General features: G+C 40.5%; 1 protein-coding gene across 1 annotated transcript; it reads right to left on the bottom strand.

The window, feature by feature from the left end:
• Positions 1-3298: 3298 nt before the first annotated feature.
• cox5ab (cytochrome c oxidase subunit 5Ab) lies at positions 3299-11114 on the bottom strand. Its single transcript, XM_080729797.1, has 5 exons — positions 10986-11114; positions 6847-6963; positions 4796-4917; positions 3801-3929; positions 3299-3385 (listed from the first exon to the last, which is right to left on the bottom strand). The coding sequence occupies exons 1-4, from the start codon at positions 11056-11058 to the stop codon at positions 3816-3818; spliced, it is 426 nt and encodes a 141-aa protein (XP_080585923.1). The 5' UTR covers positions 11059-11114; the 3' UTR covers positions 3299-3385; positions 3801-3815.
• Between the last annotated feature and the right edge of the window lie 6989 nt (positions 11115-18103).

Below are 18103 nucleotides of genomic sequence, written 5' to 3'. Positions count from 1 at the left end.
CTACGAGTCAAGTGTCTTGATATAAGGCTATGCACAACTGTAAAATTTAAGTTTTATACTGTACACATATCGAATTGATTTCCCCATAGGATTAAAAACAAACAGAAACTTCCTAGTAGGATCCAAGGAAATTAAAAACAAGGTAGGGACATATACGTCATTTTCGCTATCATGCAATTCCAGACGGCAGATTCGTCTCACCATGGGAGCCAGACCTGCGGCCGGAAGTTTGGTGGCTGCATTGGATTCCTTGGAAGTCCGTGGAGAAGCTCATGAACAAACCAACAACAAACAATTATTCTGACTGTCTTAGACCTTTGTCAAATAATCACTTCTGGAAAATAAAAGACATCATATAAAACTTTTTTTTCTGCTATGTTACTTTTCAATGTGCACACTGCAATTTTATAGAGGTATCTTAAAGAGTACAATGTACGTTCTGAACGTGCCAAGGATTTAGTGTTGCCATGTGTGCTTATTATAAGCGACTTTGGACTTATTTGTCTGTGAAGTTGCTTGTAAATATTGGTTATTGCAGGTGGCGTCTTGGGAGTGTGTGTGTGTGTGTGTGTGTGTGGGGGGGGTCGACGACCCCCAGGGGGTCCGCGGAGGTACTGCAGGGGGTCCGTGAAATTATTGCTTGATTGATGAACATGAATAAATAAATACATTTCTTTTACTCTTTTCCCCAACATTTTCCACATATATGTTAAAAATAAAACATGCTTACTGTGCAATTGACATTGTTGATAGTATTATTGACATTATTGTTCTATGTATTCATGTAAAAAAAAAAATACATATGAAACACAATGTTATACATAAATATAGCCTACCCGAATGTTCAATCTGCTCCATCTGATGGAGCAGATTGAAGACCTCTGTTCTAAAGTGAACAAGTTGCTTATTTATTTATTTTTTATTGATTGAAGAATGTATTAAAAGCCTGGAAAACGTACAGTTTTATGACAGTAGGCCTACTTGTAGCCTAATCATTGGTACAAGGTCAACTAAAAGGAGATCCTAGTAAGCTTTTCGTCTTATTTTAAGCCACTTTATGTATCTCATAACATTGAAAGAGACAGATGGAGCACAGTAGGCGACTTTGCATAGGATATGCAGTAACAAGGGAATGGGCTTTTTATTGTTTTAACCAGTACGTGGTTCTAAGTGGTGGTGGCGGTACCAACGTTTTTGGAGCGGTGAAAGCGCTCCCAATAGACAGGTATGTCCGTGGGTATGTGGGTGGGTGGGTGGGTGGCTGGGTGGCCGTGTCCGTAGCCTGGCAATACCTTGAGTGGCCACACACAACACACTAGTTAAAGGAGGGGCGCTGTTTTGTGCAGGCCAGGCACACTCAACACTCACTCACACACACACACACACACACACACACACACACACACACACACACACAAGAATCAGAAACATAGATCTAGAACATATAGAATCAAAAACACCATATAGAATCAAAAACATAGATCTACTGTAGAACACAGAATCAAAAACATAGATATAGAACATATAGAATCAAAAATATAGATATAGAACACATAGAATCAAAAACAGACACACACACGCACGTCGCACGCACGCACACACACACACACACAGGGTATAGCTGCTCAGATTCACCGCTCCACTTCGAACCGAGGTTTGATTTTTACTTGAGTAAAAGTATCATCAATATTATCAACGTTTCGATCAATTGAGTACAAAGGACCCCATGGAAACAAGCCATAGCCTACTTGTACTTTTTTGGAAAAATAATTTTAGCAGAACTTGTACTGTACTGTAGCCTACTTCTCTGTACCTGTCTCTGCAAACTGTAAGTAATCAATCAATACAGCAATTTAGAAATAATCTCACAAGTTAAACTCAGGAATTAAAAATGAATGATATTAAAATATAATTAAAGTACCAATATAGAAAGTGCTCATTATGCAGAAAGTTATCAAATTCTTAGCAGATCTATTAGCTTGTTGATGGTTATTTTCAATACAGCAGTAAGTGCTCATAAAAGCCTAGTACCTGCCAGGCCCTAGTTGGTTATTTTGGTCTTGTTTTCCTAGGCCTGGTTGCTTATTTCTCAGAACCTGGCAACACTACCAGAAACGATACATGACGGAGGATGACGCTGTTTAGATGCCTCAATAAAATTATACAGTGTGCACATAAAAAAACAATTGATTGGAAAACAACCTGTGATATGCATTCTTTTATATTCCTGGACCGATTAACTGACAAAAGAGACAAACGTTCAGAAATATTTTATTCACAACCATGGTCCAGCTGGCTGTCATCCTTCTGCCATGATCTCCATTGCAGTTCACACAACTTCCGGTCCCAGTTTTGGCTCCCATGAGCGTCAATGGCGGATGCCCAGCCGTTTTGGCGACTCTACCTTCTTTATAGTTATCTTGGTAGGATCACAACTGTTGACAGGTGTCCAAGGTCGGTGTAACGCCAGCCAGCTGTCAGGGAATAAAGCCTTCCTTCCTCCGTAGGAAAGTTATTGCCCTCTGGTGGTTGCTTTGACATTTTACTGTCAAGCAGGCCTACACACCTGTATAAGTTCCATAATGCATTTCAGTGACCATTGGCTGGTCCCTTCTATGCATGAGGAGGCCAAGCCACATATTTTCACCTGACAGCGCTACCGTTCCACCTTTTTAAGATATATTTGGGGGCTTTTCTGCTTTTATTGATAGTATAGAGAAGATAATGACAGGAAACAGGGAGAGAGATGGGAACGGGGGAGACACTGCAAAGTGCATCAGGAACAGGATTCAAACACAACACAATGTCAGAGCCCATTTGAGGTATGCACCCCTACTGAATCTTCATTCCATTCTGTATGGAAGTGGTAGGTTTTCAGGTTCTTTGTAATGCTACGAAAACAAAGCATTGCCCCCCAATTTGCCTACTTTAGAAGCCATGAAGGGAGATGACAGGCCCTTCCTGCTGTCAATCAAGTCAGCTTAATTGACAGAAGTAAAGAAGAGGGGTTTTGTGTAATTATATATTTACTGGCAGATCACACTACCTTTTGGGCACCTCTACATCTACGACCTACTTAGTCAAAGTCCATCCAGGCAGTTAATTGTGATTTTATCTTGTCAACATCATAATTATCTTGTAACATCATTTTCCATTCATAGCAAGGTTGCACTTCCAAGAACAAATTCATTTTGATCAGTTAGGTTAACTAATGGTTTTTGCAGATCCACCCAGCCCTAACAAACAGAAACTAAACCTCTTGCAGCTTCTACTAGTACTGACAAATGAAGAAAAAAATGCAGTTAATTAGACATTTCTTTATTTATTTATTAGGTCCATATTTTATACACAACAGAACAACGTAGGGTATTATACATCCAATGACCTGAGAAGAGAACCAGAGAGAACACTGCATTAGTTGAAACAACTCTAGAATATAAAAGACTGCAATAATAAAAAAAGCTTCATATTTCACAAGCAAAAATCGAGGACATGATAAAAAAGTGGTAAAAAGTACCATTTACCCCAGAACAAAAGAGAACACAAATTTAAAAGAAAATGTTAATACTGAAATAGAAATGAATTCCATATATTATAAGAAAAAAATAATATATACGTTTGATTTTTCCATGAACAAAAATAACAAGGATTACACAACTATTTAGTGCTGGTTGACTACATGGAGATTACTGCTCAGTGGCACTTCAGCACTACAGCTGCTACAAGAAGGGATTGAACATACAACCTTTTGAGTACTACTAACTGGCCTACTTAAACAACTATATATAGCCTTGTCTCACCAGAACAGTGGTTGATTATAGTTGGTCGATGCCAAGCTCTTCTGGTGTAGAAATACCTAGCTCTGCTAGGGTGGGCTTCAGCTCCTGGATCAGGTAGGGATAGATTTCTTTGTGGGGGCCTGATTTGTCCTGTAGAACAAAGTCAAAACCCTAATTAGTACTAATTTATCTTGTGTACAATAAATAGGCTGATACTCTTTCGCATTGTAACCCAATAAGACATGAGGTAAATTCTACAAATATACTATAAGAAATTGATTTGTTCCAGACATGGCAGGAGACAAGTGAAAGAAATAATAAATCTGTTATGCAACATTTTCACATGAAAATGTGAAAGTTATTCGAAGCAGCAGCCAGCAGGTCGAAAACAGTAACACAATGAAGTTTGGCAAAAAAAATAAAAAAAAAATAAAAGCCTTTTCAAATACCTCAGTCATTATGCAAACACTGTGGTTGGTTTTATAAGCCCACAAGAGAGGACCTTAAAGCGAGACAGATAATAATTAAAATATTCTAGGACGCCAAGGCCACCCTTGAATCTGGGTGTGATCAGCGTATATGCTATTTTCGTCTTCTGGTTGTTCTATGTGAATGTAATTAAAAGGAAGCAAAGGAAGCCAAAATGGTAATCTTGATGACAGTGATGATATGCGATTCAAGGAAACATATATATTTTTATATTTCCGTTCTGCCCCAAAGAGAGGGTGAGACCCAGATGGCTCATCAAGAAAAATTATACAACAAATAGAAATTTGAGAAACAATATTTTCTACATGCCGAGGCATAAATTGAAATCAGAACCAGCACACAGTCTGCACCAGTAATTTGGTAATCACATATTCTCATTTTAGTTTGAAAATGTGACAGTGACAAACACGTTTTCCCCCCTTTTTTCTCAAAAAGGATACCAAGGCTGAAAGTGAATTATCATCATAATCATGGTAATGTGGATTTTAATTTTGGTCGTAAAAATGCAGCACAAGCAATAGTGTTACCTTAACAGCCTCTAGGATGCGGATGGCGCTGGCCAGGTCGTTGAGTCTCCGGCAGGCCCTCAAGGCTGAGTCCAGGATCTTAGCCTCTGGGACCAGGTCATAGCCAATCAGGGTGTTCATGCCTTTATGTGAGAGTGAATGGAAAACGGCCTTAGACTTCGATCCGTGCTCAACAACCCTGGTCCCTGAGATCACCAATATTGCTGGTTTCTAGCCGTTTAATGACGGAGGAGTTATTCCTGGAATACCAAGTAAATACAGTTCCCAACCTGGTAAGATAGAAAACCAGCAGCACAAACTGCAACGTTTTCTCTGGAGTTATTTGACATGCTTGCCTGACAAGTAGCAAGTTAACACAAATGTATAATTTGGTAACTGTCCCTTGAACACAATGTGTAGTAGTGCAAATCATTGTTTTGATGTAAATCATGCTTTCTTCTGGTTAAGGATCCAAATATTTTTTTATCGCACTGAGCCTGTATGAAACCAATAACCCTAACCTGCAGCAAAAGAGCAAGAGATATGGAATCAAAAAGAATACCTAATAACAGAGGGCATCTTAGCAAGTGTTATGAATCAAATAGGACACTATTATTATAATCAGTGTAAGAGTAGTGTTTATGGCCATGACATCATATGACTGTATGATGACTGACGAGTCAATAACATGCATACTGAGTGTTGTCTACCAGTGGACAGGACTAAAGAGACATTTTGCTGTTCTAAAAGGCTGTCACAGCACACGCAATACTGCGTTATTAAAACACTGTCTGTGCCAATGACTGATTAATCAGTCTTCGGCGCTAGATGGCGTTCTCGGCTATTCTAGGCGATACTGGATTACTTAAAAGTATTTTTACTCAGGGGGACGTCGTCCAATGACGTCATGACGCAACCGGAAGCATCAGAGTTTTTTCTTTTGTTTGGGCGAGTCATCTATGAGGATTGCGCACACTCGCAGATTTTTTTCACATTACAAAAAGAGTTGTGCACATGACACGCAACAGAATATTCAGCGATTTTTCAAAAGTAGGGGCAAAAACATTTTTTTTGGGCATTGAATGTTAAGTTATGCGACCTGAGTTTATGGTTAAAGACGAATTTCAGCCTTAGGGTCGATTCACACTCTAATAATGAGCCTAACTAATTTAAAATTATTTAAGTTCGGGGGGAGTCCATTCATACTTTCTTAACGGCTAGTGCCGAAGTCGCTTGTACATATTGGAGGTCCATGGCATGACAACGTTTGTGGCCGATACATGAGCGTTGCAGGGCGGATGCCGGATACATATCTGACTGGCCCTCGGGCTGCACACTGAATGACTGGAGGTCCAGTGAGTAGCAGCTCCAGCAGGCAGCACTCGCAGCAGCACCAGTGACAGGGTCTCTTCTCTCTCTGTCACTCACTCTCACGAACGCTCGAGCACTGTCAAAGACATTTAATCTACAAGCTCACATAGACGTTCCGCCTCTCTTGCTGCATGCATGTCATCACACAGTCACAACTCGTCGTGGAAAACCTAGTATCAACACGGAACACTAGAAAAGTTGTGTTTAAGCTCTTCTTTTCTCTTTAAAACGGTCGGCGACTAGCGAGACACGCAGCAAAGCTGTGTGTGTGTGTGTGTGTGTGTGTGTGTGTGTGTGTGTGCGTGCCTCCCAGTCCATCACTCTCGTCTCCAGCCAGAGCGAGAACCAGCTGACAATGTATCCGCTCTACGACGCTCAATACACGGCCACACAAGCATTTGGTGTCTCCCTCCCAAACGACCACTGTTTCCTTGGATTCACAGCCGAGAATATGAACATGAAGCCGGACTGAATGAATGAGAAGACACCGCTGAGTACCGAAATTAAGTCGGGAGGTCACAACATTTCGGCAGCACCGTGGAGCCGAGTTTAGTCGGTTGACGCCCCCCCGAACCGGGGACGACGACCCATATTTGGATTTGGACAGTGCCGAACCAAAATTAGTTAGGTTCCTTATTAGAGTGTGAATCGACCCTAACCCTCAAACCAGTAGATAACCAAAACAGTAAAAACAGGCTCACCTTTCTTAAGCTCCCAGGCATCGATGTCTGGTTTGCTGAAGTAAGTGACCCAACGGGCATCAAACTCTTCATCCGTCTCCACCTTCCCATGGGAATAAAACCTGGAGGCCAAGGGAGCTGCAGAACATAACATACCATAATTAATGAATGTGTAACTCCATCTTAGACAAGATGGCAACTTATGATTATAAGTACATCTAACGATGCTTCTCCTCCATTCACGTTTGGTGAATGTAGCCTTGGCCAGGAAAATTTGATGTCTTCAGGCGGTAACCATCGATCATCAGGTGTTTCGACCCGTGAACCCTCCGCTACACCCTCCTGATGGCCGGGTCGGCAGTGGTGGCCAAATCACTGCCCATCTCCTCCTCCTGGCCAAGGCTAAACTCCCCTCTCCTGCTCTATTTGTTTTTCCCCAACAAGAGGCTCCTCTGGGGAGATATTGGGTGGGTCCCTCCTGAGGTCTTGAGGTGACACAGGTGCGTAGAGTTCTCCAGTACTGTGTATTTTTTACCTTTTGTGTTCCTGCAGATGTTCTCGCAGTGACACTTTACTTCCAATTTCTCCCCAGCTGATGTTGTTTAGGTGAGCCATCTCTAATCAGCTGTGATTAGTTAAGGGCTGTTACCGTTACCGTCGGGAGACTCTGAGGGAATCTGTATAAATGTTCTTATACTGTAGGCTAAAACTCTGTCTAAAATAAATGTAGACATTCCTGCCACAAAGCGCAAATATCCACAAGTTTCCCCGGGAGCTTACTGGACCAAACTTCCGGGTTTAACAGCAGACATACAAGCTCACGTCGCGTCGCAGATGCAACCGTTGTGAGCTTGTAAATCGGCGGCGGAAGCTCGGTGCAGAAGTCTGCGCAATGCACTATGGGGCGTTGGAAACTCGTGGATAGGCAGAGAACCAACAATCTGAATATCCATTTAAATGAAAAGGATTTTTAAGAAGCTCTGTTTAACTTTGTGAGCCATGGCATTGATGCCCAAACCCCAACCTGATTGTTGATGTTTTTCCTGCAAAATTAATCATGTTTTTATGGTTTACCCCAGCAATATCTGATATTAGGCAGGGTATTAGGCCACCAGGTAGTCCAATGTCAGTTTGTAAGCCTCCAGCTGCACCTTTCCGATTGTTTAACCCAATTTTCATAAAAATAAGTTTCAACAAAGAGAGTACCTATATTTTGAAAGTTATTAAATGTTCATACTCCAAGGGTACCGTTTAAAAATATATATACTCTTCCTGTACTGACTGAAGTTATTGAATGAAACAATGCAAACCTGCTTCTGGATTTGATGCATAGCCAACTTAATTTTGTTTTAAGATTTCAGTAAATCTTTAGAACACATCAAAATAATGAAACCCCACACTTCTTAAGAGGTCATGATGAATTAATTGATTGTTTCAGTTGATGCTGGGCATCCCTCTAATCTGGTTCTCCTAATAGCACTCAAAACAACTTGGTACTCTGAAATGCCTGCAGGAGATCCATGGCTGGATATCTCCAACGTTCTATCAACAATCATATACTAAAAATACAGATTTCTAATTAACTGGGTCCCATTGTCACCCAGGAGTGTAGAATCAGGGCTTTGTATTTAATAGCAAACTCAACCTTAATAAACAATATATAAAACACTTGTGCAATTGTGCTTCTTTCAACGTAGGAAAATCTCAAAGATTAAAAACAATACGGTACATCTCTCTACAAATACTGTATATTCATTGTCTATTCTAAAATATATTTTAAACTAATTAAATCGATCAGTTCAATTAACATTGCATTGCACTATTTATTGCATCCCTAGTTAGCACACTAAAATAATGGGCATGGTTGTTGCATTCATAATTTATTTGAAATATGTCCTTGATGATCTCTAGGCTAATAGGTCATCCATATTGAGCATTAGTGTGGAGTGGACCAATATAATGCAGATATCATGGTTGAAAACAGGTGAAGTGAAATTCCCAGTCATGTGAAAGTTTTTATCATTGGCATTATCAGTATTAGTGGTAAGTTAGAATAATGAATTACATTACTGCACAGATGTAAGAACGCCCGGACACTTTCTATAACTAGACAACATTATCTTAATTTCTATGCCAATTAATACAAATGAAGTAATTATATGATCTAACAAGTCAATTGTCTTGTGATTTATATTGCCTTCAGTCTACTAGACCCTAGCTAGCAGTGCCAAGAACTAGGTAATGGCACTGCACACTGCCAGTGGTGGAAAAAGTACTCAATATTTTTTGGAGCTGTGTGAAGCACAGGCTCCCTATACGTGGCTGTGTGGGTCTGTGTGTGTGTGTGTGTGTGTGTCTGTCTGTGTGTGTGTCTGTGTGTATGTAGCCTGAACTTCCTAAACTTCGGCACGCCACTAGTCCCACAGTTTTGCCACCACACACTCGCGCCATATGTCAAATCGGCCGGCTTACTCGGGAATCGTGGGCTATTACTTTTCTAAGAGAAAGGTTCTATAGTTTAATTGATATTAATTTATTAGTGAATTAATTTTCCCCATTGACTTATAATGGGAATTGCAAAAACTCACATTCAATTATTTGTCTCTCGCAAACCATAGGGGCTAGAGTTTCAAGACTTGGAGAGGAGGTTCATAATGATTTCAAGGATTAAATAAAAAATAATTGTGTCATTTGGCCGCATGGTGGCGCCATAACACCCCACTTTACGTTTTGGCCTGTAACTCTTGAACCGTAGGTCGGAAAATTAAAAATATTTTTTCCCTGGATTCCTTGGGTCATGACGCATCTCCCCATATAGGCCACGCCCATTTGCGCCATGATAGATTTTCCGCCATCTTGAATTTTCTCCAAAACACACTTTTTGCTCCTTCTCCTACATATTTTCTTCAAATGTCACAAAAATCGGTACACATGATCCACACACACACACACACACACACACACACACACACACACACACACACACACACACACACAGCTCCACTTCACACGGGTGTGATTTTTACTTAAAGGGGTACCTGTCTGTTGTTGGGGGGCGAGGGGCAGATTACACTGTGACATGAGTTTCAGACTATTTCAGACCGTTTTCAGAGAGACCACGTGACCTACTGTATCATACTATTATAATTTTGGGAGTGTCAGCGGGCCTTTAAGTAAAAGTATCAAAACTGCAATGTAGAAATACTCTGTTACAAGCAGAAGTATTGAATGCTAAATTTAATTGAGTATTAAGTACAAAATCATTGGTATCAACATGTACTTAAAGTACCAAAGTAGAAAGTAATCATTATGCAGAATCTCCCATTTCACAAGTTTTCAAATGTATAAAATGTCAAAAGATCCTTTGAAAATAGCAGATATACAAGCTCACACCAGACATTTTCAAATGGCAAAAATATAGGGATGAAGTTATGTACGTTTTTGAATAATAATCAAAACCTACAAATAGTTACAGAACTATTAAGTATACGTTTTCAAATAAATGTATAGGAGTAAAAGTACAGTATTTGTCTCTCAAATGTAATGGAGTAGAAGTAAAAGTATAGGAAATACTCGAGTAAAGAACAAATACCTCAAACATTTAAGTACATGTACTAGTTACTTTCCACCACTGCACACTTGCACAGCGCATAGCAATAGAGGAGGTCAACCCGCTCAGAGTCAAATGAGGACAGCAGAGCAGACGAGGGCAATAATAGCACCCACCACACTTCTCCTGGGCCTGACTGGGGCAAACCGCTGTTCATCTTATTACATGTTAATGATCCTCCATAGGTTACATTACTGTCCTCATTGACAAACCACGATAAAGTCTGTTTGAATCAGCGGCGAATCGTTATTTACTAACGGGTGTGTGTAAATGGGTCATGACAAGGTCATCGCATTTTCTCAAATCTCTGCGGCGTTTTCTTCGCCAACAACATATATAAACAGAATATAATTCACCAGGTTATCATGAACAGGTTTTTAAAAAGTGTTGCAATCATCAGGGTTAATAATAAGGTGTCCGCTATAAAGAGAAACCAATGTCACCCTTCCTCTCTCACACACAGACACACAGCCCGGCGGTACGTTATCTCACACGTATTACATATTATCAACAGAACATAATGTGTGTGTGCGTGTGTGTAGAATATTACCTGTATAACGGGGTTGTGAACGAGCCAAACTCCGTGCCCCCGATGAAGACAGTCGAACTACAGCTCGGAACATGTTGCCAGTGCCACTCGGTGCCTCAACAAAACACAGCTAACTGGCTAAAAGCCGCTAATGCTAAAGAAGCAACACAGGAAATGACGTGGCCAAATGCAGACGGACGCGCCTGGCGCCCCCATGGGCGCCTTATTATAACTCTATGATGGGCGCCCCCTGGACGCGCCAAGCAGTGCAAGCAGTGAGCATGCAAGTCCCATCATGGTCATTTGTCATGTCCAACTCTACGGCAGTGGTTTTCAACCTTTTTCACATCAAGGTCCATTATATTTATTCAGTATTTGAGCCACGGACCCCCATTTGATGACATTTAGCCTCTCAGATCCAAAGCTTAGAAGATTTTGCTATCGCTGGATAATATTTTGTCCACAATTCCATGCTGTAGGCAGGCAGTCGGTTTGAACTTGGTGGTACCATTACTACAATTACATAACAGGCAAACGTTGATCAAAATAACAATTTACATTCTATAATTGTGTTGTGTAGACTTCTTGTAAATAGAGTAGGCCTAATACAGGTGTTAAGAATTCAACTCTTGAGAGCGTAAAATGAAACCAAATGGACTTGTAAGGGCCCATGTGGTTAAGATCTATAAGGGTCCATTTGGTTTTGATTTGAAGTCTCCATCATTTAGCTGGGGGACAACACCTGGAACTCCCTCAAGGACCACTGGTGGTCCCCGGGCCATTGGTTGAGAACCACTACTCTATGGTCATGCATGTTTGTCATTATTTTGGAGAGAAGAGAAGATTTATTTTCAAAATGATTCTACATTTATTGTACATTTTCCATTTTGTTTCCTTTTCAATGTTTTTATTCAATATAATAAGAAAGAATATAAAAAGAAACACGACAGCACATTGACCCCACATAATTATAACAATTTTTTAAAAAGTACAAAGAAAGACACAAAGTAATCAGTTCACACAAGATATATAGTAGCCTAATCATCACCATAGTAATATATTGCCATAATTTCCCTCATAAAGTTCAATACCTCCCTGCAGAGATTTGATTTATTTTCAGTGTTTCGAAAATAGCCCATCTGCAAGGTTCAAGCTAATGCGAGTCAGTCGACCAGGTCAGGGCCAGGGGTAATTCAATTCCTACTGAAAATCAAATTATACTTTAGTCCCCCGACCCGGACACATTGTGAGCTTATAGATTGGCTATTTTCAAATAGTCAAAGTACAAGTGGTTAAACTTATTTTGATGCTATATTAACTCATTTTGCCAGGGACTCCCTGGAACCTGGAATTGTATGTTTGTTTTTGTTTTTTGTTACAAGTTACCGAATTTCTATCAAAAAATCTAAATAAGGATATCCCCTACAGAAATATAATAATATTTTCACATATTGTATATGTTGAGCATTTAAAAATATTTGTAGATTGTTGGAAACTATTCAGAATAGATTCAGAACTGTCAGTGATATTACATCATGTTTGTAAATAAAATATTATAGCAATACATAATTATTGTATAGGCCTGCCCACTAATAATGAGGTCACATGGATGCTTCTTCTTTTTTTTCTTTCCTAAATTAAACTTTATTCAGTGTTGACAAACACAGTCCTTTCACTGACTAAATAGTTGTACAGTTGAACAATTTGCTCAACAAAAAATATTATTATTATTGATTATTGATATTTTGGGTAAAATTATAGTTTACCCATGCACTTCTCCAGACCAGACACCACCGATTTGACACTAAGTCCCGTAAGGATCACTGGAAATCAATTGCATTACTACATAGAGTAACATCACCATCATGTGGTTAGAAAATCACTGGAGATGAACAGCATGTTCCTCATTAAAAAAGAATGTAAATAGGCTACAGACATACTGTGTAACATAATTGCGACCGTAGGTCGCAGTTAACTATGAAAACCGGCACATCTTGTCCATGCACGTATCCGCGTATCTCTGTAGGTCACGCCTGGCACTGTGGTTCCCCTGACACATCATCACTGTGACATCACAGGTCTATGGGTTTGCTCTGATGTTAGGGGAACCACTCTTAACAGATTGGGTTTGCCGGTCTGACATCACGCTCTGGATTCACTGTGATGGCACACTAACAGAATCCCTTTTAAACCCATATATGGAGTTTCCTGATGTCATCAATATTAAGCCCATATCTGACAGGACTTCATATGGGAATGCCCATATATGGAGGCCACATCGGCCACATAGCACACTAACAGAATCCATATATGGCCGACAGATGGCCAAGACAGCCCATATCTGTGTGGCTGGTTCTACAGACAGGGTTCTACAGACAGGGATGCATGTATGGGCATAAAAGGGTATGATGTCAGACGTCATAGACATCATAGGACTTTCACATAAGAATAACTGAGTAAGCATGTTTGGGCTCTCACAGCATATCCCCTTATACAGTACATGGATCTCCATAATATATGCGTACAAAGAGTCATGACCCACACAACATGCACCGAGAGCAGGATGTCAGTGTCCGGGTCCTAAGTTGGATCGAAGCTGGACAGCACCTTTGGATAAAGACTGCATGGTGTAATACTTGCAGTGCGTGAGCTTCCCTGCCATCTGTATCACAGCCAGGTGACAGACAACTGAAGAGGGGGGTGAGATACAGTAGATCCCAGTGCCTTGCTGTCTACAATATAGTGCTTCAGATGTTCCATGGCTTGGTGGGGTGGGCCAGTTTAGGGTCAAACTATTTTTAGTCAAACTACAGGAAAGATGTAGAGCTGTCCACAAGTGTGAGTGTGACAACTGTAAGACACAAAAAGGCCCCACCTGGTTCAGGGCTCCCATGGAATATATGGGGTTGACGTTTTGGAGCCCTTCCCCAATCCCCATCACGGACAAAAGCAATCGCAATGTTACAGCAATGGACAAGTTTATGGCCAGAGGTATCTGCGGTTCTTGTCCAGAAGGCTGTTACCATGGCAGCAAAACTGGTGGACAAGATGCTGCTGGTGGACCAGATGAGCTCCCCAGCAACCAGGAGCACAATTCTGAAGCCCTGGTCTTCAAGAAGGCCTGTAAAAACAATGCAAGAAAATGAATAAATAAATCAGTACATATAGTGGTGATATTGAAACATATGGTTGAATGTTGAAATTGACTACCCCTGTTAGCCCATCAAGGACCCCTCTAGGTCCTCGAACCCACATTGAATACTCTGACTTAGAAGAGTCACCTGGCTCCAGTCCCTGTGAATGAAAAATAATACTTGGCTAAACTGTTAACATTGTGTCACTTTAAAGATACAGTGATCACAGCAGAAAATGATAGGAGATATATCAGTCCGTTTCCTATTGTCAAAGTACTTGCTATCAGTTTATAACTCTGACTTTTGCATGGCACATAATTATCATCATACCACCACCACCACCACGCCCACTTTAAATACAGTTTATATCTACTAAGGTCTTCATGGAAATAAACAAACAAGCAAACATATACACAAATAATTACAATCTGACTGATTTCCAGAATGTACAATTTACAATCGTGTCTTCGAGGACATCAAAGCTCATTAGTTACTCCCCAAGCGGGGGTCTGGACTCTGGAGGTCCTCCCCTGAAACTTTTTAACAGAGTAGATGTGTTCTGGTGAATGTTGTGATATTGATCATTTTGTTTTGCTTTACTCGCAATGGAAAATGATGGGTACAATTTTCAGCTATTAAGTAGTGTACAGAAATTGATTTGATAACTGCAGCAATGTAGGACCCATCTGCACTAATATTCACTACTTTTACTGTAAGTGAATATCTCTGTATGATTGCATGCACTTCCCACACCCCCTAAGTGGGGGGTATGGGGGTCCTGCCTTTGTATTTGATGTTATGCTTTTTCTGCTTTTGAAATTGATGTTATCCTAGATTAAGTACTATGTTCTATCCGTCTGTCTTTCAATGTTAGACTATATGAGATACATAAAGTGTGGTTCCTGTGGAAATAAGCCGTAGAACTTTCAAGGATCTCCTTTTAGTTGACCTTGTACTAGTGATTTGTGCTGTCGAAACTGTACTTTTTTTCTATTGTAAACTTCTAATAAATTCTTCAATCCATCAATCAATCCCTCAGGAAACGTTTAACATATAGATGTCATTTCTAATTTCCTGTGTTCTGGTGATTTTTTGTTCACCAGAGTTTGATACTAAATCCATGAGAAATTCAGGAGAATTGACAATTCAGGAGCATGGCAGGAGATACTGGAAAGCGATATCATAATCCGCCACTAGGCGTCGCTGTATACCGACATTGAAGAGGCACCCAGCCCTGTTGAACCATTTAGTTTATATAAAAAGTAAGACCTCGCACGCGAGGCATTGGCTTATACCACGCGGCCATCTTGTGTACAAATCATAACCACCTTTCCCATAGGTGGGTTAATCAAGTTAATCAGCAAATGTAAGAAGAGCCAGTGTGTGTGGGCAATTTATTAAATTAATTGTCATCCTAGAATGAGTGACCAGTTCAAATTTTGCCACGAGATCCAATAGAAGAGGGAAGGGGAATAACTGATATGCAATTTGTGTGAATCAAAATCCCATACCTTGGGGGGATTGTCGTGCTGTGATTGGCTAATTGGTTGTCAGACAACCGCTTACGTGTGTGTCGTGAATCATGTCCATCAACTTGTTTTCTGTTGCCAAACTCATAGTCATACATTATTACTCTCTAATACTAGAGTTTAACAGAGTATATTGGAATTGTTCGCTATTATTCAAAGACCTCATAAAGTAGTTTTGCCACATTGACTGCACAGAGTATCCATTAAAGGAAAAAAATGCTGTCGCTCATAACAACCAACTAGTCAATCACAGTGGTACTGTCCCTCCGGCATATGGAATCTCCACTTTGTTGTATAGCATTTGGAACTCTTTTGCCGCAAATAATTTTTATTAGTCAACTTTTGGTGTTGTAGCCAACTTGACAGACCTCTAAGAAATTATAAATATGTGTGATTATTTGGTAAATTAGATTCTAGAAATGTCACCTGTCACCTGGCTGCCTGAACATTTATTTTCTATTCTGCCCCTTCTTTGTATATAGCCTAGGCCTACTTACTGTTTGTTGAGACTTAGGTCTACTGTTTTCTTTTTTTTTTTGTTCTCTCATTTTATTTTATTTACATATCTACTGCATAGTACTGTGTTCTATTCGTCTGTCATTCAATGTTATATGAGATACTTTAATGGTTTCCTGTGGAAATAAGCTTAGTCTTTTCATGGATCTCCTTTTAGTAGGCTAGACCTTGTACCAGTGAACTGTACCGTCATGAAACTGTACCTTTTCCTATGCAAACTTCTAATAAAGTCTCCAATCAATCAAAGGTGGAGTCTCCACCTTTGATTGATTGAAGACTTTATTATATCCCCATCTCTCCTCCTGTTACTGAACAAACACTTTACAGCAATGATTGATAATAATTACTATCAGAATATAGTGCTTTAACCTTTAAAAAAATGTTTTAACCTAGATTGATTGATTGATTGATTGATTGATTAAATACTAGGCTATATTAGCAGTTTGCAATTTGTAGGCTACAGAGATAGGTTTAACTTGACAAGGATTGTTAAAGGGTATTGAAGTCCTGTAAAAAAAAACACACACACACACACACACACACACACACACACACACACACACACACACACACACACACACACACACACACACACACACACACACTTACCTTTAAAGGAGTAGTTCACCCGCAAAATGACTATTTTTTTCTATTGATCACTCACATGGAGACTTGAGTTCAATAATACTTTTTTGTACTTGTCGCATTCCTAAGAAAAACAATTGATTATAGTAGGGCCTATAGTACCCCCATTGATTCCGGATTCCGAATCAATGGACCTACACAAAGTCTCCTCAAATTATTGGCTTATGAATGCGACAAAATCTAAAAAATATTATTGAACTCAAGTTTCCATGGGGTGAGTAATCAATAGAAAAAAAGTCATTTTGAGGGTGAACTACTCCTTTAAGTAAAACATAAATAAATACATAAATAATTAGTTTTGTATTTTGAATTGATTTGAGTTGACTGTATTCCTGGGTGGGTCAGCCTGCCTGGCCCTAGGCTGGGAGGTAACACTGCCTCCAGGGGAATTCAAGGCAACAAAGTCCCCTGTGTAAACGTGCTCGTCACGTCAGCAGCAGCAGTAGCAGCGGAGGGAGGGCGGCGGTAGAGCGGCTGCCGTGCACTGCGTGCAGGACTACAACTCCACCACCACACACACACGCGCGCGCGCGCGCACCCACACACACTACAACTTAACAACTTCAACACACAGGCTCACACTCAGTGACACGACACCTGGACCCTGCCGTTCACCCTTCATATCGGTAAGTCACGATAATTGAGACGTTTTATTTTTACTGGTGTATTATTTGTGTTTTCTTTTGCACGGCGGCGCACGGGCAGCTGTCATTCTGACATTAACTACTCTACTCAGCTGTGCGTGTGTAATGACTAATGGCACGCACGCACGTACACTGCTGCAGAAAGTAAAGTATTATCTAAAAGTAGACTTTATAGTGACTTTGCGGCGTTTCGCTCTGTGTGTATGTGTGTGCGTGTGAGAGAGACAGAGAGAGAAGTATCTCTGTCATCATGGTAGTGGTGGTGGTGATGGTTCTGAAATGACAGCCACCACTATAAGCGCACTGTCTGCCTGCCCTGTCGGGGAGTATTGTGGATAGTTGAGTGTTTGAATTGTATTTTTCATCTTTCATTTTATTTCAAACTAAAGTTAGTGCGCATAACAATTCTGGATATGTTATTGTGTGATGTCTACCGACGACGACTCCATCCATCTATATATCCATCCATCCATCCACCTCCGCCCTCCTAGGCTGACTGCGCTCTCTCTCTCTCTCTCTCTCTCTCTCTCTCTCTCTCTCTCTCTCTCTCTCTCTCTCTCTCTCTCTCTCTCTCGCGTCACGACGGCAGCAGCGTTCGAGTCCCGTGGCTCCTCATAAATAAAGTGATGATTTAAGGAGGAGGAACACGTGCGGTGCGGTGCCGTCCCTTA

Source organism: Nannobrachium achirus (assembly GCF_963921795.1).
Source record: "Nannobrachium achirus genome assembly, chromosome: 7".
Lineage (NCBI taxonomy): Eukaryota > Metazoa > Chordata > Actinopteri > Myctophiformes > Myctophidae > Nannobrachium > Nannobrachium achirus.
The sequence above is the reverse complement of the archived record's forward strand: the minus strand, read 5'-3'. Positions and strand labels throughout refer to the sequence as shown.